The sequence below is a fragment of the Pinus tabuliformis genome, chromosome 5_1, assembly GCF_031772625.1.
Source record: "Pinus tabuliformis cultivar Carrire ecotype Pingquan chromosome 5_1, CPIR1, whole genome shotgun sequence".
Classification (NCBI taxonomy): Eukaryota; Viridiplantae; Streptophyta; class Pinopsida; order Pinales; family Pinaceae; genus Pinus; species Pinus tabuliformis.
This window is the reverse complement of record NC_142305.1, coordinates 530,588,055-530,614,184: the sequence shown is the minus strand read 5'-3', so window position 1 is coordinate 530,614,184 and position 26,130 is coordinate 530,588,055. Positions and strand designations below refer to the sequence as shown.

The 26,130-nt window shown below is 36.2% G+C and overlaps 1 protein-coding gene across 1 annotated transcript in view; it reads right to left on the bottom strand.

The window, feature by feature from the left end:
- Positions 1 to 289: 289 nt before the first annotated feature.
- The window catches only part of LOC149165870 (DEAD-box ATP-dependent RNA helicase 6-like), a 119,217-nt gene continuing 93,376 nt past the window's right edge, over positions 290 to 26,130 (bottom strand). Inside the window, exons 3-9 of the mRNA XM_089432408.1 lie at positions 19,805 to 20,039; positions 3,358 to 3,596; positions 2,426 to 2,677; positions 1,515 to 1,695; positions 1,311 to 1,399; positions 1,054 to 1,127; positions 290 to 956 (exon numbers count right to left, since the gene is read on the bottom strand). Coding sequence (XP_089288534.1) covers positions 878 to 956; positions 1,054 to 1,127; positions 1,311 to 1,399; positions 1,515 to 1,695; positions 2,426 to 2,677; positions 3,358 to 3,596; positions 19,805 to 20,039 — 1,149 coding nt within the window. The 3' untranslated portion in view covers positions 290 to 877. The remainder of the gene's footprint in view (positions 957 to 1,053; positions 1,128 to 1,310; positions 1,400 to 1,514; positions 1,696 to 2,425; positions 2,678 to 3,357; positions 3,597 to 19,804; positions 20,040 to 26,130) is intronic.

The following is a 26,130-nucleotide window of genomic DNA, read 5'->3' as shown; positions in this document are numbered from 1 at the left end:
GATAATGTTGAGGGTTGACTAATAACCATCAATCTTTTAGCTGAAACTCAAATATAGTGGGTGCAGAAAGACATCAAAAGTGGAAATCTTCCCAAACAGAATAACCATACGCCAAAGAAAATATTTAAATATACAAAAGTAGGTTATCGATAACTTACGACACTGATTTTGAAAAAATCCTACAAATCCAATGACAATTTATTCCCTAATCAACAAGACAAGAACATGGGGAAAAGTCTTTCGCCTCTTCTTTGCCTACAAGAAGAAAATTAGCAATCCACAAAGCAGCTAATGGACAAAGAAAATACTTGATGCATGAAGTCTGAAATAGAAAGTCATCAATAGAGAGTGGGACGTCAACGACTTGTCTAACAAGTCATCCAGCCCTTTCTAAGTATAGTATACGGATTTACTCACAGGCTCAAAGTTTCTTTGCTAAAGCAAATAATATAATGGCCACACTATCATGGTGCTTTAGTCAAGTAGGCTTTATATTGATGCAGGTCCTAACTATCTCTTTTGAGATAAAAAGGATTCTTCGCTAATATCCGCAAAAAGAGCACCATTGAAAATGGAACTCAACAATTGGGAAGAAACAATTTTAAATCTGCTTCTCCGTTGTATAACATTTTATGCATAGATTTTGCCAGGTACTATGCCACTTTCTTGCAAAACTTTGTTAAAGACAGGATCGCTGATGCACATTTTGACATTGGAGTGGTAGTAGTACGTTTTGCCCCACAGAATGATCGAGTGTGCACTACTTACTGTGAGAATATCAGATGATTGGAAAGGAACATTCTTAATGCAAGACCAGCTAACCCCTCATTTATTATCCAATATTTAGCACACTGGCAAACATGCCTCTTTTCAAGCATCATCTACAATAAACAGTCTGATCTATTTGTGGTGGTATTTGCTGTATCTCAGTACCAAGTTCTTGTTCAATCTTATACCTGCAAATACAATGGACTAATAAAACAGTGCACTACCTAAAAGTATAAATACAACAATATGAACAATGACAAACTTGAAAAATAATTTTACACTCACAAATTAAAGCGATCCTCATATGTGATCAGATTTACGGCAAGCCCAAGATGGCCAAATCTTCCAGAGCGGCCCACCTAAGACAATGTTGATAGCATGCATCTCTTAATTTCATAAGCAAAGTGATTGCCTATTAAAACTATATGTGATAGTGAAAGATCCATTACTATTTTCATTTTCCAAACATATTGTGTTCCTTGAAAGCCTGGCAGAAGAAAAGTACTATGACTAGTTTAAATAGAGAATTGTCAATGACATACCCTGTGTAAGTATGTTTCTGAATTCTTGGGAAAGTCAAAGTTGATAACGACATTAACAGCTTGGATATCAATACCCCGTGTAAAAAGATCTGCCATATATATTAAAAAATCCCAAACATATCAGGTGTGCAAGTAGTCAAATGTACAATATTGCATAAAAAAGCAAACAGCAGGAGAGCTGACAACTATAAGAGATTTGCATACCTGAGCACACAAGATTTCTACATGCACCATTGCGGAAGTCATGAAAGACTCTATTCCTATGTGATTGCAGCATCTTTGCATGAATGTAAAAGCATGAATAACCAAGCTCTGTGATCTTTTTTGCCAAAAGTTCCACCCGATTGACAGAATTACAAAAAATTATCGATTGGTTTATTTGAAGCTGTAAAAACCATATCATGAATGCAGTTCAGCTTCGATTGCAAGCTTAGGAAAATTGAATATGTACTCAATAGATAACAGTCTTTTCATTGTTTATCTCATCAACATACTGTGACAAAACAATAGTTACATTGATGCTTCCTAAAATCAATTGACCTAGGAAAATTTCCCAATGAAAATTTCAGAAAAATCCATTCGCGTAACAACTCTAACAAAATTTTGACTAAACGTGACAATATTCACTATGATCAATAGGCACAGAACACTGAATTCTTAGATAAAGAGTTTTCGGAAATATATATTCAATAGATAACAGTCTTTCCATTGTTTATCTCATCATCGAACTGCAATAAGACCATAGTTACATCGATGCATCTTAAGATCAATTAACTAGGAAATTTTCCCAATGAAAATTTGCAATAAATTCCATTAGCATAACAACCTCTAGAAACCTTTTGACTAAACGTGATAACATTCATGATGATCAATAGGCACAGAACACTTAACTCTTAGGCATATAGCCTTCTAATATCAACATAGTATAGCTTTTTCCTCGGAAGTACAAGACCTACTATAGTTTTGAATTGAAGAGCTGAATCTTGCACTAACAGTTTCATATATTTCCTTCCAAGTAAGAAATATATTTGGACATAATTTATTGGAAAGGAATATTTCAAATATAGAAGTTAGCACAAAACTAGGAGAAGCACGCTGATGAAGCTAGAACAAACCTTAGAGAATAGAGTATTCAGACAATGAACCTTTTGCCGCTCCTCCACAAAGGCGTAAAATTGTGTGATACCTTTAAGCGTCAATTCATCCATGAGATTGATCACATAAGGCTTCCGTAGATACTTATCTTTAAATGATTTGACAGTCACTGGAAATGTAGCTGAGTACAATAAAATTTGGCGGTTGTCCGGAAGGAATGCAATAAGCTCCTGAACCAGTGGCTGAAACTCTGGAGATAAAAGTTTATCTGCCTGAAAATGAAAAGCAGCAATCAGCAGCTTCATTAACAAAAGAACAAGAAATCACCAAGCATATTTCATTCTAAAGACAAACATATGTTTTAAAATATTAATACAACTTTAAACCCAAGAACAGTGGAGTAAAATATTTGTCTTAATGGATAGGAAATTATTATTTATATCTAAGCAATATGCATTCCTGGATCAGTATTAAACTAAAACGATATTATCTTAAATTTTTTAAAATATATTAAATTCGAAAGCCAGTTTTAAGGGAGATGATTATTTCAATAAACCAACTATTAAAATATCCAATGGAGCCTGTATTCTAGATTCTGAATACAGCATTGTATGAAATTTCCAATAGCCACAACAATATTTGTAGGACCCACAATCTATAAATCCAAAGAGAACAAGAAAAACTGTCAAAAGACAACAAACTCCAAAAATAATGACTCGGGCAATTGTTTAAATGTTATGAATTTCTTAATTTTACAAGAATATTCTTCAAACAGGGGTTGCAACTCCAAACATGCAGATGAAAAATATTTGCGCCAACCAGTCCTCTGTATACAGTAATAATCAAGGCTGCCATTGGGTAGATCAACTAAATTTAAACTGTACAACTAAGGAACCAGACAGTAATTACATCTTCCCTAACAAAGCTCTTAATTCAAGAAAAGACTGATTACCTCATCCATGACAAGCATTGTACAATCCTTCAAGTTACAGACACCCTTTTTCGTGAGGTCCAAAACCCTTCCTGGTGTTGCAACTAGTATATGTACAGGTTGGTACAGACGCATGATATCATCCTTTAAACTAGTTCCACCTGTAGTAACCATTATCTGAATTTTAAGATGCTTGGCAAGCTCCTTGCACACTTGTGATGTTTGTAGTGCCAACTCTCTTGTTGGAACCAACAGGAGAACTGCATAAAACATTAAAATTTAATAGTAATTAACATAGGGGAAAACAGTCAAGATCCAAAATACGCTTCTGTCTGAATAACATAGGTGATTATTAATAAACCCAAGACATAATCACGTAAAGGTAACCCATGAACAAGAGATATAACCATGGCATAACTTATAAGTACTCTTCAGATATGAACTATAAGCTCAATACTTGTTGCTTGGTTAGTACAAATGAGGACATCACCTCTTATAAGTGTTGGGTTACATAAGCATAGCCCCTGAGAACTGCATAAAACATTAGTAGCTGTTGACACCTAATCCTTCCAGATTGGAAAAATATTTTGTAAATATGTACATACAAAATGAGAATATGAAGAGATCTTGGAATATGAATCCCAAGAGTCTCTCCTCTATTATATATTAAAGTTATTCTTAATAGAAATCACAATTCGTGGAGTTACTAAACCTGGCCTGACATGGTGTCAGAGCACAGGTCTCAAAATTTAGCATCCCACTGCCCTTGTAACTCCTTATGGTGCCATACGCTACTTTGGCATCTGTCCATTACTGAAAAGAACATTTTCTGTGTCACTGATCTCACCCATCCACTCCCTGCCATCCGCTGCTTTGGCATCTGTCCATTACTGAAAAGAACATTTTATGTATCACTGATCTCACCCACTCTTCTAAAAATAGCGCTCTCCATTTGTTCATATCATAAATCATCTCTGCATTCTGGAAATGTAAATAAATCATGACCTGACTATGACAGGTCCCAGTGCTCCCTTTGTTTCACTGTTTCCATTATTTCGCTGATTGTAACACTAAAACTGCATCAGAGTGAGTGTTGTAAATTGCATAGCAGCAAATGTTGTCAGAAGCGAAAAGGCAAAGTGACCCTCATAATTTCAGATCACCACCACAAAGAGGAGTCTGCATTCTGGTATGTGCGATGAAGACGCATTGAATGTCTCAGTGCGTATATTATTCTCTGTGCGTTGGTTGAACTCCGTTGAAGTACATGTGTTGGTTCATATACAGCATGGGAATGGAGTGTTGAATGCTGGCCCCTGGGAATGCAGCGTGGGAATGGTGCATTGAAAGCCATTCCGGTATGCGCATTGAATGGTGAACTGCGTGTTTTGAACAGTCAGTAATGTGCATTGAATAATGGACTGCATTGCATTGGTGTTCATTTGAGAGTTGTTTAATTCATGTATTGAAACATTTATATATATATGCGCCTTGTCAGTTTCATTCATATGCGGAGCAGTGAGTCATATGCGTTGGTTGAGGCTTGTTATATATTATGTTCAAGCTATTTTTTTAGTGGATTCTTTCACAGTCCAATTATGCGACATATATCATATATTTGTGCTTTTCTTGTGTCTGTGGTGTCACCCTCATATATATTGTGATTGCCTTATATATGTGTTAGTGGAAAGCTTCAACACATTTTAATGCATAGAAAGGTATCTAGTATGCTACTGAAATAATAACAAAAAAGGCAAAGAGTAAGGCTTTGGTTTTTGTCAATATTTTTATTTCTTTGGAAATTGAAAGCTTTTTTTCACTAGAATTGTCAGCAGATAGTTCTTTTTTTTTAAATGCATTCTCTTATCTCAGTAGTTGGAGTAGTTCTCGCTGGCAAAGAGAACTAGCATGAATGGTCCAGAAAGATAAAGCATACTCTCATTTTCAATGAATTATGGAAAGGTGTTTGTGAAGGAGAAAATGGAAATCCACCGGAAAAGCCCACTTCAAACAACGAGCTCACCATGTGGGAGAACAAGAAGAGCAAGGCCTATGCTTTGATTGCTGCATCAGTAAACAAAGAGGTGAGTCGTCGCATTGCACCATTTACCAATGTCTTTAGTGCTTTAAAGAAGCTGAAAGAAGTATTTGACTCACACACAGAGCTTGAGGTAGTTCAACTAATGATCAAACTCTTCAATCTTGAATTGAAAGATGATGATTCACTTGCCCTAGCCTCTGAAATCAGAGCTATTATGCATGATGTAGAAGCCACCAGTGTTAAAATGGATGTTCCTCTCACAGCTTTCGTCAAGGCACTATATCCCACATATTCTCATTATCTTGAATCATTACAAGCTAGTGGCAAACTTAAAGAGATTACTTTTGACTCTCTTGTGGAGAAGTTTGCAGAAAGAGAGAAAGCTTTTGGGAAGAGGAAGTAAGTTGTTCAGTCTTCTGAAGAAGTTGTGTATCTTGCACAAAAAGAAAAGAATCGGGCACAAGATTCTTCTAGAGGAAGAGGTGGCAAAAGAGGTCGTGGAAAGAAGAATAACAGAGGCAGGTGGGGCAAACTTACCAAGGAGGAAGACCTGATCTTTATTGTATACACTGCAACAGAAATGAGCATGATGCTTCCACATGCAAGCTCTCTTGGGACATAATCAAACAAGAAAGAAATGAAGAGAAAGGTAAATCACCAGATCCAGGGAAAGGTAAAGCACCTAAATCCACTCATTATATTGTGGCACATTGCAATATTGGAGTAACTGAACTAAAGACTTGTTTAATGCTTCACTTGCTTCGTGGAAAGATGCATGGTTGCTTGATACAAGAGCAACCTGCCACATGACCTTTCAAAAGGATTTCTTTGAAGAATTTAGTGACAATGTAGATGGAGCAGTCTACTTTGCAGACAAATCAAAACTCAATCCATCCGGACTTGGCAACATCAAAGCTCAAACTACTTGGACCAGAGTTGCGGGGGAGCGCCCCCCCCCCGAACCCGCTCCCGAAGCGCACTCCAGGCGGGAGTGGGTCGGGAGCACGCTCCCGATAAAAAAATTTGCGCTCCCTGCCATTTTCGGGATCGTTGTAGGGAGCGATCGCTCTCGAGCATTAAAAAATCGCTCCGGGCGGCGCCGTGAGCGATCCGGCGGAAAACAATTCCGCGGACCCGAACAAAAAAAAAAAAAAAAAAAATATATATATATATATATAGTTTTAAAAGCCCAATGGGCCTAAAAAAATTCATTATCACTTCATTGAGTTGAGTTTCTTGGAGAGCAAGAGCAAAGGAGCAAGGAGAAGCGAGGAGCAAGCGCCGAGGAGCGAGGAGCAAGCTTGCAAAGAGGTAAGTAACTTAGTAATTTAGTTAGTTTAGTTAGTTTAATTTAGTTAGGTAGTAATTTAGTTAATTTAATTTAGTTAATTTAGTTTTAAAATCATGAATTTAAATTAAATTAATAAATTAAATTAATTAATCCCAATAAATTAAATTAATTTGCAGATTCAAAACCCTACAAACATCAAACACCATGGACCTGGCTATATTTCTTGGCATTTTCCTCTTCTTGGTCCCTTTTATGGTTATTATGGTGTTGGAGAGTAGGAAACGGAGGGGCCAAACTGAAGAGGGGGATGAAGACGCTGGAGAAAGTCGAATTGATGAAAACCCCGGTGAGGAAGAGCTGGAGGAGGGTGAACATGACCCTCAAAAAACTAAACAAGACCAAACCCCATTGTGGAAATATGTTAACAGGGCTGAAACAGGGAGAGGGGGTGGAACCACTAAATTTCATTGCCCCCATTGCAACAATGATTACACAGGTTCATACACCCGTGCTAGAAGACACCTCTGCGGGAAAAGGCCATGGGATGGAGACAAACAAATAGGAATCAAAACTTGTCCAGCGGTGTCAGCAATGGATAGAGCCAAATACATAAGGGAAGAGGAGGAAGCCCGATACAAATCAAAAAAATCAAGGGGTTTCTTTGAACCAAGCTCACAATCACAAAGAACTCCTTCAGCATCCTCCCAAGGCAGTGGATATGGAGGCACAAGGTCATCAGCTTTAAGGCGTAGAACCATAACAGATTTCCTTGATGAGGGGTGTAGGAATGATGTGGATTCAAAGGTTTACAGGTTTCTCTATGCATGTGGGATACCATTCAATGTTCTTCGCTCACCTTATTGGTACGAAATGGTTTCTGCCATAAATGATGCCCCTAAAGGATACAAGAGCCCTGGGTATGACAAGGCAAGAACCGTTGGCCTTGATCATGAAAAAGCAAAAATATCACATTCTTTGAATAGAATGACAAGTTCTTGGACTGACCATGGGATGTCCATTGTATCTGATGGATGGATAAATGTAAAAGGAAAGCCATTGATAAGTGTTCTTGTTGTGTCTGTTAGTGGTCCCAACTTTCTAACTGCACATGATTACTCAGACAAGTTCAGGACCGGCATCAACATTGCAGAAGCATTACTTGAAACAATTGACCATACATATTGGGCCATACAATGTCATCCAAGTCATCCCTGATAATGCTCCTAATTGTAAGGCAGCGGGAGCAATTATTGAGGATAAATACCCCAACATATTTTGGTCTGCATGTTTGGTTCACACATTGAACCTTCTGATGCATGATGTTGTCAAAAACAAAAATGCACAATACCAATGGATTGGTGATTTGTACAAGAAAGGCAAACAAATGATAAAATTTATTACAAATCATAGCAATACCCATGGCCTTTTCCGCAGTCACTCGAGATTGGAGTTGTTGAAGATTGCAAAGACCAGATTTGGTAGCTATTACCTCACCTTCAGGCGCCTTTTGAAGGTAAGAGAGTCATTGGCTAGCATGGTATCAAGTCCACATTGGCAGGTATTAAAGGAAAGGGCTAGAAATGCAGCTGACAGGCGAGGTTTTGAACTGGTGGAGGAGGCTGCTCTTGATGGTCAGTTTTGGACAAGTGTGAGGCAAGCATTGGATTTCACCAAGCCCATTTATCACATGATTCGCTTTGCAGATACAGACAAACCAGTGATTGGCGAGGTGTATGAGCAGATGGATACCATGTTGGGGGGAATAAAAGATATTGTTCATAACAGAGATCCCAACTTGTACAATCTGATTCACAATTGTGTGTGTGAACGGTGGAATAGACTTAATCTTCCACTACATTGCTTGGCGTATATCCTTACGCCAAAATACTACACTACATCTTGGTTGGGCCAACCTGCACCAGGGGGTGGGATTAGGACCAAACCCCATTTAGATGCAGAGGTAACTAGAGGATATTTGGAAGCATTAGAAAAGTTGGTACCTAACAAGGAGGAATGTATGGTAACTTCCATGCAATGGACAACAGAGATAGATTTGATACTCTCACATGGTGGGAAACATATGGCGACCAGGGACTTCTGCCAAAATTGGCAAAAAAGGTTCTTTCACAGGTTGTAAATGCTTCTTCTGCAGAGAGGTGTTGGAGCACCTACAGCTACATACATAATGTGAAAAGAAACAGACTCAATGAAAACCGAGCAGAAAGCTTGGTTTATGTGCACTACAACTTGAGGTTGTTGAGTCACTACTGTGATCGGGCTTATGAGGGTCCCACATATAAAATTTGGGACAATCACCCAGAGGATGACAATTTGGAGGATGGCATTGTACATCTTGAAGAACTGGACGAGGAACTTGTAAGGGATGAAGATGAAGCAGCTGCAGCAGCCATGCCACCTCCACCTCCACCATCCAGTAGCAGTGCTCGAGGTTCGAGTCTTGTTCCTTTGTTGTCGCCACCTCCATCTACACCCTCACGTGGAGGTTCTAGTTCTGGTCGTTGGTCTGTGCGGGAGACTCCTAGAAGACCACCACGACCTGCTTATACTCCTGGAGACTCTCGTGGCAACGGCCACATGTAGATTTACAGTTTACTTGTCTTTTTTAGTTTCTATTAGACTTTAGTTTTCATAACTGTTGAGTTTTGAGTCCTTGACTCTTGACTCTTGACTCTTTCATATCATAATGATATTTTTTGTAAACAATATATCACTGTGACAATGAAAATTTGAAGTTTGAAGTTGGGCCTTGGCAATTATAACTCATTGGTAATGATTGTGAATTATGAATATGATGCTTCGTGAAAGACTAAAGTTGTTTCATTTCATTTCATTATTCATGTTTCATTTTATAAATTTATAACATTTCATATCATGTTAACAGTTAGAAGTTAGGACTTAGAAATATCTAAGATATTACTTCTTGTAATGGTTAAACTTAGCTTACAAGTACAACTTTGGTGATCAATGATGATAAATGTTATTGAATTTTCAATTTTGAAAGCTTGAAGTTGAAACTTTAAGATTGAATTTGATGAATCATGATTCACGAGACTCAATATGTTGCAGTTGTAATATGTATTTTACTAACTTGTGGACATGGTTGATGAACTTGATGACGATTATAATTTCTAGATGATTGATTTCATATGGTTCAATGATCAATCTATGTTTTTTTATGTTTTTTATGTCTAATTCATCATTCTACATGTTTTTGTTGACATATATGTATCAAAAATTAAAAAATATAAATATATATATATATATTTATTTATTTAAAAAATCGCTCCCGGATTCGCTCCCAAAACGGGAGCTTCTGAAAATGGTCGCTCCCGCTCCCGTTTTCGCTGCGGCTCCCAAGCAACATTGACCTGGACTCCCTTACTTTCTTTTGCATGATGTTGTCTACCTTCCAAAATTGCAAACTTGTTGTCCTTGGTTAACATCCACTAGCAAGGACACTCCATTCACATGTTTGATGGAAAAGTTGAGGTGAGAAAAGCATCAGACAACTCATTTGTCATGACGGGAATAGAAGAAGAACGACTTTTGAAGTTGCAAGGAACCTCTGCTCGTGCACAAAACCATGCATACAATTCTCAGTGTGATGAAGGTAAATTACCATTCAATCTCTTATGGCATGCTATATTTGGACATTTGAACTATGACAGTCTTCGTTTATTGAAAAGAAATTGTTACTGGTTTGCCAACCATTCCTAGGAAATTGAAGCAATGTGATGCTTGTATCTTAGGAAAACATAGCAAACAACCATTTCATGATTCTCTTTCTAGAGCACGTAGAAAGCTTGAACTGATTCATCCTGACCTTTGTGGCCCTATGCATTTTCCTTCTACAAATGGAAATAAACACCAGAATGTGTTGGGTATATCTGCTGAAGAATAAATCTGAAGCTTTTTAAACTTTCAAAAACTTTCATGCATGGATTGAAAACAATACACAATCTCATATTGGCTCTATTCGTACTGATAATGGAAAATAATATACTTCAAATGAATTTGAAAACTATCTTCGCCAACATGGGATTCAACATCAAACAATTGTGCCTTATAATCTTCAATAGAATGGTGTCACTGAGAGAATGAACACTTCAATCTTAAATATGGTTCGTTCAATGATGTTTTTCAAAAATGTAAAGTTGATGTAGTTCTATGTGCATTGTATATTAAAAACAGATGTCTGTCTCATGCTCTCAAAAACAAGAATCCTTGTGAAATGTGGTATGGCCATATTCCTTCAATGAGGCATCTCAAGGTTTTTGGTTCCACATGCTATGCCTTGATTCCTAAGGAACAGAGAAACAAACTTGGTGCAAGGAGTCAAAAGTGTATCTTCTTGGAATAATCAAATACCTCCAAAGCATATCATCTCTATGATGAAGTAAATACGAAGTTTATACTGTCTAGAGATGCAATTTTTCTTGAAACTTCCAAGACTGACAATGTTGTTGAGCGGCACCTTGATCGCTTGGACAGACTCACGTATGCATAATCTTTTTATGAATTTCATAACGAGATTCCACATCTTGAAGGGGGATCCCTATCCTAGATCAATCTGAGGAATCTCCTTCTGAAGCACTCTCTCCCCCTCATGAAGCTCTAGCCACTGATCAAGAAGACACTTTGAGTGATGTGATTGAGAGAATAGGGAGACTAAATCTTGATTCAGCCCCATCTCAATCAACTGAACAGCCTGACCATCTTAGAAAGGTCCATCAAAATAACTCACTCAGACACTTGAAAGTGTTCATCCTGATGAGGTTGGAAAGATAGGAATGAGAAGTTCTACTAGACAAAATGAAGGTGATGTAGATGATTCTGATTCAGTTGTTGATATGAATGTTTCTTATGATTGTGAATTAAATTTGTCTATAGATTTTGAACCAACTTCCTTAGAGGAAGTTGCTTCTCATGACGAATGGAATGAAGCAATGCGGAAAGAGTATGATGCTCTAATAAATAATGGAACCTGGAAGCTGGTGGACCCTCCATTTCGAACCAAACCGATTGGCTACAAGTGGGTCTTCAAGAACAAATATAAATCAGATGGTTCACTTGACAAGTACAAAGCAAGGCTCATGGCAAAAGGATTTGCACATAAAAAAGGGGTAAATTATGAGGAGACTTTTGCCCCCACAGCAAAATGGGCTACCGTCTGAACTCTCTTTGTCTTAGCAGCTCAGAATGGATGGAAAGTCCATCAAATAGATGTAAAAATTGCTTTCTTGAATGGCGATATGAAAGAAAATATTTTTTAGAAGGTTTTGTTGTGAAGGGACAAGAGCACAAAGTGTGTAAGCTTATCAAATCCTTGTATGGCCTCAACCAAGCACTGTGAGCCTGGTATAAGAAATTGACTAAGCATCATCTGAAACTAAATTTCAAACACCATGATCTTGATGATGCAGCTTTATTTATCAAGAACATTGGCAAATTGTTGTATATCTTGTGTACGTAGATGATTTACTGATGATAGGGAGCAATGAAAATTATATTACATCCATAAAGAAAGAATTGAGGAAAGGTTTAGAGATGACAGAGTTGGAATATGTTCACTACTATCTGGGTATTGAAGTAACCCAACATCAAAAGTTTATATTCCTCTCTCAAAAGAAGTACATCGAAGATTTGTTAAACAAATTTGATATCACTGAATGGAATCCTTTGTCCACTCCAATGGAACAAAATTTAAAGCTCACATCCAAAGAAGGAAATGAATTTGAGGTTACAACTAAGTACAAACAACTCGTAGGAAATATTAACTACCTCACTACTACCCAACCAGACATTTCATTTGTTGTTGGAATCCTCTCCAGGTTTATGCAAATACTTTGTGAGGGTCATTGGTCTACTGCAAAGAGTGTTCTAAGGTACTTGAAAGAAACTCAAAACTTTGGACTCAAATGGTAGATGACTTCAACTTGATTGGATACCCTGATTCAAATTTTGATGGAGATAAAGAAAACAGAATATCTACTTCAGGTTATGTTACGAGTCTTGGATCAGGAGTTGTCTCCTAGAGGTGACGCCAACAATTAGTTCCATCAAATTCCACAACAAAGGCAAAATATGTGGCAGTTGCAGAAGCAACCAAGGAGATTGTTTGGCTCATGAAAATGCTTGAAGATTTGCAAGAGAAACAAGTGCATTCTACTCCTTTTTTTATCGACAACACTTCTGCAATAAAATTGGCCAAGAATCCAAATTTTCATGATCGAACCAAGCATATTAATACAAAGTATCACTTGATTCAACATCATGTTGAGGCCAGGACTATTCACCTACGCCATCGTTCCACAAATGAGCAAATTGCAAACATCTTCACCAAAGAGCTTGGAAGAAAAAAGTTTGAAAGATTCAAAATGATGCTTGGAATTACAAACATCCCTTCAAATTAAGGGGGGGAATGTTGACACCTAATCCTTCGGAATTGGGAAAATATTTTGTAAAAATGTACATACAAAATGAGAATATGAAGAGATCTTGGAATGTGAATCCCAAGAGTCTCTCCTCTATTTGTATATATTGAAGTTATTCTTAATAGAAATCACAATTTGTGGAGTTACCAAACTTGGCCTGACAGTAGCAACATGGGGGGAACATTCTAAATACAAGATATTCATCTATCAAAACAGCTTAGGTGATTAGTGATTATTAGTTAACCGAAGATATGGACACATAAATATAACCCAAGAAAAGAGATGTAACTATGGAAATTTCTAAGAATGTGGAATTCAGAAATTTCACCTCTTAACTATAAGTTTCCTGGTTCTTAAGTTTGAACCCTGTGAATTTAGCCCTAGGAGTGTTATGAAGTACAAAACAAAGGTGATAACAAACAATATTTCAATTCTTATCAACCTCAAACTTCTAGGCAATCCAAGAGAAGAGATACCAAAATGTCCCAATAAGTTCGGCCCTCTTGGGGCAACCTTATCATGAATAAGCCAGGTGTGAAAACTCTTATTTACAGCAATAAACATCCCTTATCTTCTCCAAATACAATGTTAAATCACTTCACATATTTTCCCTTGCGTCAAATCAGCAAGACATTTAGCTTGAACTTACAAACCATGAAGAACATGGATGGCTTAAAATCAAATTAGCAACTTACACAAGTATTGAACCGTTGAAAACTTCATTAATATGCAAAAGACGAACATATACATACCATAGCCTTATCACACAGCTAGTACAATCCACTAGCTTTCCAAACCCTGCCTAGGGAAAACAATGAAGAACCCTACGTCAACTAAGGAGATCCAAAAAGCATGAAAAACTCAAGCTAGTCCTCCAAAGCAAGGCATCTTTTATTTTTCTTATTCATGAAATACAACCTAAGATTTCATCTCAAAACCCTAATCTTCAAATCTCTAAGAAATGAAACGCTAACCCTAGACTTCAAGATGATCCAAGAAGATTGAGAAACCATAGTGACTACAAGACAGAGGAAGAGACAGTAAGAGAGAGAGAGAGAGAGTACAAATGAAGATATAAGAGAGAGGGGGTGATTGTGGTCACATCTCTACACAAGTGAATAAGAACATGTGTTTCCTCGTTGTTATCTACTCATATGCTCATGGCAAGGAATGAATACCTCATTGCCAATGGACGAGGCACTTACAAATTTTCAAATGTTCGGGAGTTCAGCTGGGCACCTATGCTTCTTTTGTCTCTCTCATCTCTCTATACTTTCTTCTCGAAAATTCTACACCCTTGCGGAGGAATTGTATAAATGAACACTAGCATGATGAACTTAATAGAGTTAGGCCAATTGGGACCTAGTTAGTAAGTGAGTCCACTCTAGGGTGTTTTCTTCACTAGACTAATTATTTTCCCTCTTTGGCGATAAATAACTAGTCAAGTTTTTCCATCCAATATACCTCCAAAGCTAGAGTGTGGCTTAATAATTCGGCCTTGGGCGTGTTCTAATGTCTAGGGTCAATGTATATTACCATGTTAGGTCATATCTAGAGTCTTACTGAATTTGACTAAATCTTTCTAGGATTTTTTTAAAGAATCAAAAATTCTTTAATTAAATTTCTATGTAATATTGTAAATAAGTGGCATTTGAAAATGTTGGTGGCATATGAGAGCTCGAAATTTATCCTCACAATGCCAGCATTCTCCTAGTACCCACTTTGGGGGTCTAAAAATAATTAATTCTCCATGAAAACCCACTTTTTCCAAAATGTGGATGAAAAGTCAAGAAAAATTGCAAGAATTAATATGTGGGGAATTTATTAGTCATAATTCCAATTCAAAGAATCAACTTAAGTGATGTGGCATAAAATTGGAGTTAAAGGGCTGATTTGGATGCTAAGTGGGCCCATGAATTTGAGAAAATATTGGCTTCCACATAAGGGTTGAATTGTCTTTTTTGACAGCTTAAAAAGGGGGCCAAAACCCACATTTTGAGGCTAACAGATAAAAAGAGGGGCTGAATTAGGACTGATATGACAACAGATTTTGGGTTGATTATCACAACCATACTCAGCCAAATTTTGGGACTGATATGCAGCAAATTAAGGTTCATACACTCGACCAAATAAAGGGAATTTTTTGCCACTTGATAGGCCATCAAATCAGCAATCTTCAGCAAATTCATTAGGCCTCTTATGCCTCTAAAAACTTCTATATATTGTGCTCGATTGCTATCATTTTGGAGAAGGAAGCTTGGAGAGATTGGGAAAATTATATTGTAATTTTCTCTCACTTTTATTGTTAATAAAAAACTTTAGAGGTCGATGATCTTGTGATTTTGTGTGGTTTGCTTGGTGTTCCATGAGGTAACCTTGTTGGTTTTCATTTCATTGTTTCAAGTTTGTAGCTTTGGCCTTGATAGGGACATTGTTGCCCAAAGGAGAAGATAGCAATTGTTTGTTGTCTTGCATCCTAGAATTTAATATTACATGTATTTTTTTGTTGAATAGCATGTTTATTTCTTTCATTATGCAAGCTACACCTATGCTACTAATTCTTTTGGCAGGATCTTAAGTGTTTTACAGGTTCCTTTTATTTCAAGTTGGGGAAATTCTAAGTTGGATCAGTCATCTTCAAGCACATTTGTAAAGCATTATTCCCACCCAGATCAATTCACTTCCAAACGATTCTAAAGGAACTTTAAAAGGCTACCAAAGTGCTTTCAAAGAACCCAGCATCTCTCATTTCTTTCTCATAAAATTCTATCATTCTTGGTTCTATTTTTCATGATCTTTATTGAATATCTATCAAACTAAAGGCTTGAATTTGTGGTTGTCCTAACAATCACAAATCAGCCAAAAAGAGTTGATTCAACTTAAGCTTTTCTTGGTTGTCTTAGAGCAAAAAAAATCATATAATTTATTTAAGATTTATTAAGAAAATTTGATCAAGATTTGGTAATAATAATGCAGATATACAAAGTTTACTTGGGTATCCATCACTTTGTATTATTTGTTGGTTTATTTTGCAGACCATAAATTCCAAGAGGAGTAGCTATGGTGGATTAAACCAAGCCTTGAAGATCAGAGCCATCAAGACTCACTCTCATATCCATTACCTACAAACCTTAAACTTCTTGATCTTTTCCTTAAATTTTCATTAAAAATCGAGCATTTAGGTTTAAATTTGAATTGTTGTTCTAACAACAATCTGTTTTGCCAAGATGGACCAAGTTTGCTTGGCCATTCATTAGCAAAACACCATAAAAATATGATCTTTTAGATTTAGATTTGTTCCTTTTATAAGATAGCAATTTTTAGTCTTAGATCATCTTTCTTTGAGTGCTTTCCTAACTAATTTGCTTGCTGATTTTTTTGGGCAAACTTTTGACAGCTCAAAAAGAGTGTTTGTGGAGGAGTGTTTGTGCTTGAATAATTTCCATTGTTGGCTGAACTAAATAGTGTAGCATAATCATCATTAGAGTAGTTGCATTAAATTTTTACCTCATACAATCTACTCTCACTTGCAATTTACTTGTGTCTTGCAATTGCTACCTAGTTTAGTCATTTACTTTACACTTCAAGCAATTTTGTACATTCAATTTAAATCTTTTAAGTTTGCCTTCGCAATAATCAAATTTACCTCTAGCTTTGCTGGTTGAAGTAGAAATTTAGAGACCGTTCATTCCCTATTGACTCCTTATTCTGAGATCAGGGCCCCAGCGAGGATAAGGTCTGGGGAAGAAGTTCAATTGAAGCTTTTTCAAATTTGCAACTAACCATTTGTAATCTAACTCAAGTTTAAAATAAATCAAGATTACAATCCAAAACATTCAAATTGCAGCATTGGCACTTGGAGTTTAATTCCATTTTGCTTCCTAAGTTCATAAAGCTTAGCTATCTCTTTGAAGCAATTGTCAATATTTCAAGTACGTGCCCTTTGTTTAACAAAAGATCTTGCTCTAAGTACTCGTTTTTCTAAGTATTTCACATTGAACACAATTGTGTTTGCCTATCTTTATTGCCACATTTACTTTTCAAGCATTACTTTGAGGCATTTATTTATTGAGTATTTCCTTCCAAGCATTACTCTCAACATAACCCTTTACTTAGTTATCTAGCATTAGATTAGTTGAGCCTTAGTTATTTTCATAGGGTCCACCCCTCTTGGCTTCGCTAGGAGTTAGCCTAGACGGAGGAGTTGAGATTTGAATGACAGCAACTCAACTCGAAACTTGCCCCCAAGGCCACACCAAGTGGAGTTAAAGATTTTCTCCACGATAATCCCAGGTCTGGATTCAGGCGGCAACACTCGTAATTTCTAAGAACATGTTTCCTCATAAGAGGCCATAAGTTCAAATCCAGAGAGGGGCAGAGTACATACACCTCCATAGACTTTAGCAGTCAAATCATTGTGCAAAGGTCTCACAAACAAAGGGGTCTCATACACCAATTTGGTGTTTGGCTTAGTCGTGACCGTAAAATTAGATTATTGTTATTATTTCTATAAGAATGTTTATGTGTGATCATCACCAATATCTTCATCACAAGAGTAAAACCTAGGATTTCACAAGGATCAAGCTCCAAACCAAGACGTCCTCTCTAGACTTCATAACTCCTCCCACAGCTTCCTCGTGAACCCTCACAACTTTCTCCAAGAAGAAAAATACAATGTAAAGAGTACAATGATGATGATAACGAAAGGACTCGCTCCTTCCTCTATGTATATGAGAGGTAAGAGAGGCCAACAATACAATGTAAGCTAACAATACAAATATGGGCCAATTCCCTTCCAAGAAAACTAAAATAACATGCGGAACACTACACTCCAAAGGTACGCATGTCAAGCTCCAAAGTGATGCCATACACCATAAGGGCTCCAAGATGATGTAGCTACACAAGTTGTGTCCACAAGCCCATATAAGCTCCATCTTTGCTCCTAAGCCATGTACTCTAATAGGTCCATTTCCCTGGCATGAACATTGTCACAATCCACGCATCCCTGGGCCAACTTCAAGCTTCCAAATAGGAATCCAGGATACCCCATGTCGTTTGGGGCTTGATGCTCTTCTCCAACATGCAGAATGTTCCTCCTCCCAAGTTTGGCATTCTCCAAGCAAGTGAACCTCTCCATGTGGCCATCATGAACTCCAACACCCAGTTAGTAAACATGCAATGAGGTCAACAAACCATTAAGCTATTTCCAATGTGCAAATCCATCATGAACCATCTCCCATGTGCAATCCATCATAGACAATCCAAGAGTCGAACATACACCATGGAACCCAAATCTCATGAAGCACCCCTAAACATGGTGTAAAGTTTAAACACATTCAAAGTAACCCGAAAGCTAACAATAACAAGAGCATAAGTACCCTTAAGATATGAACTATAAACTCAATACTTGTTGTTTGGTCAACACAAATGAGGTCATCACCTTATATATATGAGTTGATATAGATATAAACACTAAATATCGATAAATAGGTGTTGTTGTTACTCGAGCATAGGTTGACCCACTAGGGACCTTCATTAACAACCTAATAACCATAGGTTGACCACCAAGGGCTTGCAAGCTATTAGCACTAGAGCCTAGGGTTTATAGTGGCAGCCAGCCAAATTTAAACATGGGCCTCACCCAAGTAATCTCAACCAATTACCAATTCCCCTAGATTTAATATTACAAACAAAAACAAAAACAAAACATAGCCTACCAAAACCACAAGAAATAGCTTAAAGGGGCACTTCACCCAAGAAAAGATTATCCACCATAACATTAACATCCCCCTTAAGCTTTACTTACAAATACAACAAAAGAAACATGGTATAAAAGGACAATCTTTAGACCACATGTCAATCACTCAAGTGTTGATACATTCAGATATATTTGACCAAATAAATATCACATCACAACACAATTAACCTTTAGGCATAAAATCTAACAAAACAATTCACTAGTTACAAAACCAATGCTTGGAAATAGTCAATTTATATGAAGCAAATATGAATCTAACTTTTATCCAATCCAACTGTTTACCTCTTAACCTATATAACTATCAGGAAATATATTTCTTACATAAAAGCATTAATAATATACTGAATGGTAATATTCGACCAGCTACCAAACACATGGGCACTTTCTTATTTGTGGGAGTCACCCACTAGAATTAGTTTCTCAGATGAGTAGAGCAATATCCCATACTTTGACATTCTCAACACCACCCTTAAAATGAGGGGCACATGTTTAATTATTTGGAGCCGCATTTAGATGCATGGATTTGTAATATAATGTTGGAACGAAGAGTTGAATCTGCGGAGTAGAATAATATGCTATGTTTTGACATCAAAAGGTTTTATAAAGCCCCTTAGTGGTGGCTCGGCACCATCCTTAAAATGAGAAGGGCACTATGTATACTTATGGAAGTTAAATCTCCAATTTTCCAAATTAAATGAAAGCATTGGCACCACCAAAGTACACCCACAAGATCATCAGAGATGATATTGAATCACTTGACAACCCCCCCCCACCAAAAAAACAAAAAAAATACTCCTCCACTAATTCACCATTTTTAAAAAGACCTCAAAAGGAGAAACTGAAGGATGTACTTTAAGTCACAACAAGCAACTGAGGTATAAAAGTACAGAGTCCAGAAATTTTTTTGAATAAGTATTAAGTACCTTGAATGGAGTTTTTTTGGGAGTCTATCTTCTCCAAAGCAGGGATGCAAAAGGCAGCTGTTTTCCCCGTTCCATTCTTTGCTCTTGCCAGAATATCACTGCCTGTTAAAGCTATAGGAATACTTTCTTCCTGAATAGGAGAAGGCCTTTCAAATCCCTTCTCATATATGCCCATAAGAAGCTCTCGTTTCAGAAAATAGTCCTCAAATTCATTTCCCTTAGTAGCAGTGACATCCTAAAAGAACAACAAATCTTTGTGTAAACATAGAGCCGTAATATCATTAATAAACAGAAGATTTGAAACAACAAATGCCCAATTGAAATTAATATAATCAACGAGTGATAATTTCCTTGCATCCCAAATTTAGTGCACACACTTTTTACAGACCCAATTTCATTTGATTTATTGTTTTTAGATATAAAAAATGGGGTGGAAGAGAACTCGTGTCAGATAAAAATATTTAGTTGGATGAGAAAAATAATGAAAAAACAAGCATAGTTAACTTATAAATTACACTAGGCTTAAAAGGAAAAAAGCATAGTCCAGACAAGCACAATTCCGCCAAAACAAAATTAGTGTACTGCAGAAAGTTTAAATCAATGTGACATATATTGACCAATACTGGTAGACAATTTAGAGCCATGATAGCTTCTCTTGAAAATCATTGTCTTAAGCTTCTGTTTTCAGACTGTGCTTAAAAAATTATGGTGTCCTAAAATATCATTTTTTAATATTTGACAAGACATTTCAATATCATAAATCTACAAATTTTAAACAAAACAAGAAACACTTTCTAGCTTTGCTTTTATTGTAATCTTAAGCCTTTATAAAGCATTCAAAAATAGCCTTCAGGAATTTTTTAGGGTTACTTGTTTATGTGAGTGGACAATTACAAGATCAGAAAACATTTTGGGAGGACATGCTGCAAATGTTTCAAGGGCAGTTCCATTGCAGAAATGTTGGCAGTTCCGTCTGAAAACTATTCCAAATCCTGGAAACACACTCACACCCCAACATTTTCATAGTTCAAATTTAGTCCAAGTTTCACATATCCGATTCTCAATAACTATCCACCAAACGACTTCCCCATGTACATTGTATGAAGAGAAAAAGGAGGGTATAGCTGCCAATAGCATACCATTAAAACTTGCAGGATCTAAAATTTTAACAAGATATGCTCAGGAACACTATTTGTTTATCAACAAGTTACCCTCGATATCATGAAGAGGTTATTCAAATCAGCCAAGAGAATCATCATTAAAACATTATAGAATCGACTGATTCCCCTCAGTTGTGGGCACATTTGCAAGTATGGGCAACAATTTCCAATGTATTTATTTCTTTTTTTCCAATTTTTTATAGGTTTTCCATTACCAATTAGTTTTCCCTCTTCTTGTTGATTGTTAGGGGACTGTGGGTGATCCAAAATCTGAAGTTTGAAATTTGAAGACTCAAAATGTTGAAACCTTTGAGAGGTTTATTTTTTATCAAATAAAAGCATAACCCAAGGAGAAATTTTCTCACCTGTGCTATTTCGAATATATCCAGGTATCCATTTGTTCCGGTATTGTGGGAATATGGTGAACCTGATGAGGGGTATAATAGCCAAAAGTTGAGTTGCAAGTTGTGTGGGAAGGTCATGATGCGGCAAATCACCTGTTTGGAATACCACCCTGCACAAATTTTGGAACATGAAGCCCACAATACCCTAAGTGACTTCATCTATTTTTGTTCACACATAGCACACAACCTTCTATTAGGTACGTGGTTAAAATAAGTGAGAAACAAGAAGCTAACGAGATTGTGGATAGGTGTTTTCTACACAATGACATTACTTTCAACATTTCCAAGAACAACCCATTATACCAACCTATGTTTTATATTGTTTCTATTGCTAGCACAGGGTAAAAGACCCTTACCTATGATGAGTGAATTACCACGATTCCTTAGGCTCCTCCATTCTACAAATGAGCAAGATGTTGACATTCTCACAAAGCCTCTATCCTAGGGTGAAGTTTGCACTTCAAGGACAAGCATAGAGTAGTTGAGAATAATGCCCTCAATTAGAGGGAGTGTTGATGTTGTAGCATCAAGGACAGACATTATCCCTAGGTCAAAGGTATTGACTAGATTGCCATGTAATGTGGTTAGGGAGAATGGTCCTGAGATCATTACAGCCCAGAGTGCTCCCACGGTCAAAAGGTTTCGATCATATTGCCAAGAGGTGCTTGGCTAGTGGGTAGAGTGAGAGTCAAAATGGTCCACAGAGCATCAAGGCCCATAATGCTCCCTCGATCAGAAGGTTCTTACCATATTGCCAAGAGGTGCTTGGCTAGTGGTAGAGTGAGTGCCTTTAGCATCGAGCAAGTGTATTACCATTCAATTGGTATGCAAGAATGGTAATTGCCCAAGGTTCCACCATAGGTCAAAGGTGTTGAATTTTGTAACTATCGTCAGTCTCCATAATTTGTATTTTAGTCCTAATATATAATGAAATTGTAAGACATGTTCTTCATGTCATTTTCATTATTTAGCCCTTGAAAGAATTATTACAAAACATGTTCTTGATGTTGGTATCAAAAGAGCAAATTTTGAATTTTTTGCCCCAAACTTGTCAAGTCAACCCTCCCTCAAGTCAAGTCGACCCCAGTGAAGAAACACACCCACTCACACAAGCAAAACACTATATATAGATCATTTGACCTCCTCCACAAGCCAACATTCGATCTCTCACGCAAGAAGACATATTTTGGGCATCCAAGCGAAGAATGAGAAGGATGTTGTACAAGAAAGACGAATTCATCTCTCTCTCTCTCTCTCTCTCTCTCTCTCTCTCGCACATGTGAATTTTTGGACAGTTTCTAGACTGCAGGGTCGAAATTATGGGCAGCAAGGCCGAGTTTCTAGGCATATTATGGGAGGCCAAAATTCAACCTAAGCTGATCAGAGAGGGCTGAAGTTGAAAGGCAGAAGATTGACTTGACAAGAGGATTGTTTGACCAGGTTTCACCATAACATTGCTGGTCAATTTGACCTCATATTTGACTAGCAGTATTAGGTGTATCTCTTGTTGAACTGAAGAATTTCTCTAGGGAAAAGGTTGTTGGATTTTCCCCCAAGTGGGTTTTCCCAAAGTAAATCTTGTCTTCTCTTTGTGCATTGTGATCTCTATTGTCCTTGTACTTTTATGGTTGAATTTCTGAAGTGTAATTGCTTAATCATAAACTGGAATTGATAAAAGAAGATCTACATCATTAGAAGTAATTATCAGTATTTAAGAAATTAGTGCTTGTATCTATTGCACTTGAAAAATCAACAAAGGTACTGACCAGGTTCCAAGTGACAACTTGGATAATTGGTGACTTTGCTCCAAATGACAACTTGTTGAGCATGATGTTGATGCAGGATGGTTTTCTTATAAAGTAGATAGATATATTAACATAGCAAGCCCATTCAATCTTTTCTTGGGAAGGAGAAAGTTTTCAACAAAATGTACATATGAGAAAGTCAAGGTGAATACCTCCCTAGCTAAGAGGGAGTGTTGAATTTTGGGTAGTTGCGGGAGGTATTCCCCAGCTACACATATTGGCCCTCAAGAGAAATTCAAGAGGAAATGAAATTAAATTTGAATTTGAATTTAAATTGGCCCAAATTGAATTTGAGGGGGAATGTAACGAATAAAATATATATAAATAATGTGAAATAATATAAATAATAATAAGCATAAATAATTATTAGTTAATTAGTAATTAGGTTGAAGAGGCATGTCTAAATGAGACATGACTCTTCATGAAGAGACGCTTGGTATATAAGCAAGCCTCTCGTTCTCATTGTAAACAATCATTCTTATTCTTATTCACACATTTAATATATAATATTTGTATCCTCATGGATATCTTTATGTTCCAAGTCTTTTTGGAGTAATTAATTTATAGAAGGAACTTTGTTCACTTCATGTGGTATCAGAGCTGTTCGTTCCTCTAGGTTTCTTAAGCGGTGCACAGAGCTTTTCTCCTATCTAGGTCTTTGGCTTATCCAAATTCGTCAACCTTGTTGTCGTACAATTGAAGCATTTTGCTCAGAATTTGGGAGTTTCTCCTTTTCTCCGTTTTTCTAGGCCTTTGGCCGTAAATAAAAATAAAAATAAAATAAATTAACCAAAAAATATATATATATATAAGTAAATAAAATAAAATAAAATAAAAAGAAGAAGAAAAAAAAGTAAAAGAAAAAACAAAACGATACAAAATCTCATACCAAGCATATTTAAAACTTTTTACGTGGAGAAGCCTGTGGTTTTAAAAACAACCCATGGTAATAGCCCATGGTATTTTAACGTTAAAGAAAAAACAGGGATACAAATGAGATACAAAAGCTCTTGCGTGAAAGGTAAATATTACTTTTTACATGAGGTTTTAAAAACAACCCATGGTAATAGCCCATGGTATTTTAAAAGTAAAATAGAAAACAAAAGGGATACAAAATCTCATACCAAGTGATATTTAATACTTTTTTCGTGGAGAAGCCCGTGGTTTTAGAAACAACCCATGGTAATTGCCCATGGTATTTTAAAAGTAAAAGATATTTTGATAACATTGGAGAAAAAAGGTGTGATCTAAATAATTTTAATCATTCAAATCTAAAGATTGTGACCGTACCAAGAGTCACGTCTCATCCAAATTTTCTGAGAAAAAAATATTATTATAATTATAAAAAAGGATACTATATAAGCCTTATATAGTTACATATAAAAGGAAAAGTGGGTCTCAAAAAAGTATATATAAATTTTATATAATTATAATTTTATAATATATATAAATTAAAATTATATAATATATATATATATATATAAATTTATTTTTATATATAAAAAAAAAAGAGTGAAAAAAAGAAGAAGAAGAAGAAGAGAATATTTGAAATATATATATATATATATATATATTAGATTTTTATAAGAGAGAAGTGGAATATATTTTATAGATTAAGAGAATATATAAAATAAAAATAAAAAGAATAGTGATTTAAAAAGGTATTTAATATTTAAAGAGTAAAATGGAGACTAGTAATGAAAGGTTTCCTAAAACCTTTAGTAAAAGTGTTGATACATTATTTAAAATCAAAGGATCGCTCGCAGGAAGAGATATCATAATCACTATCAGTCTTGCTGAAAAAAGTAATTATGTTGGTCCTAAGGACCTAAACGTGCTAACCAATTGGTGATTCCTGAATCAAATATAGTTGAAAAGAATACTCTTGGCGAATATGACAAACAATATGACATAAGCAATCTACACCTAAGTATTGGAGATTACACTTTTACCTCACAATTCACCGTGAAAACCTTATATTCTAACGACAGTGACATTGTTTTGGGATCACCATGGATGGAAACTCTAGGTTCCTTTATTCTAAATACAAAAAAAAAAAAAAAAAAAAAATTGACATTTTCTTACAAAAAGAAGAAAATAACGCTCCAAGATTTTACACTGGAACCAAACTCAGTAACGCCACAAGATATCTCAGATATTTCAAAAGTAATTTCTCAAGAAGGTAAAAAAATATTACAAAATATGCAAAACGAAATTAATAAAATCATTTTTGATAAAAATGAAGAAGTTTCCTGACTTAAAATCCATTGTGAAAATTTGCTGACGCAAATTAAGAAACTTAAGAAGGATAAGAAGTCGTTAGAAAACGAGGTACAACAACTTATCAAGAAGGAAGCATCAAATGTAGGAATTCAAGTTGATGACAAAACAACAAATACCAATCCAATGAATATGACAACTCAAGAAGACAAGTCAGTTGAAGAAATGACACACGTAGATGTTGCAGTTCAGACAATAAACATCCCAAGTAAATGTTCCATAACCAACTCAACAACATCTTCGCCATAAGAAAATATAAAAATTGCCACATGCCCAATAAGGGAAAGTCAAACCAAAAAAGTTCCCTATCAACATCCAAATCGTGAGAATACACAACTCAACCAATCTACATATCAGGACCATTCAGACCAGAAACAACAAATTGATGTTTCAGAGAATAATGACGTAAAATCAATCTCGTCTTATGATGCCAAGTCGTTATTAAGTTCTAGTGATCAGAATACTATACAGAAGATTAATCTTGGAAGGTCTGATCCCTTATTAGCGCGACAATTTTGTTTGTCACTAAGAAGATCATATCAACTTGTATCAACGATGATGACTATTCCAAGAGAGAGTCGTTTGAAGCCGAAAAAGAGATCAAGCCTTTTTCCATTGACAAGCTTTGAGGACAAACCTTTTTGAGGAAGGAGGCAATGTGACGAATAAAATATATA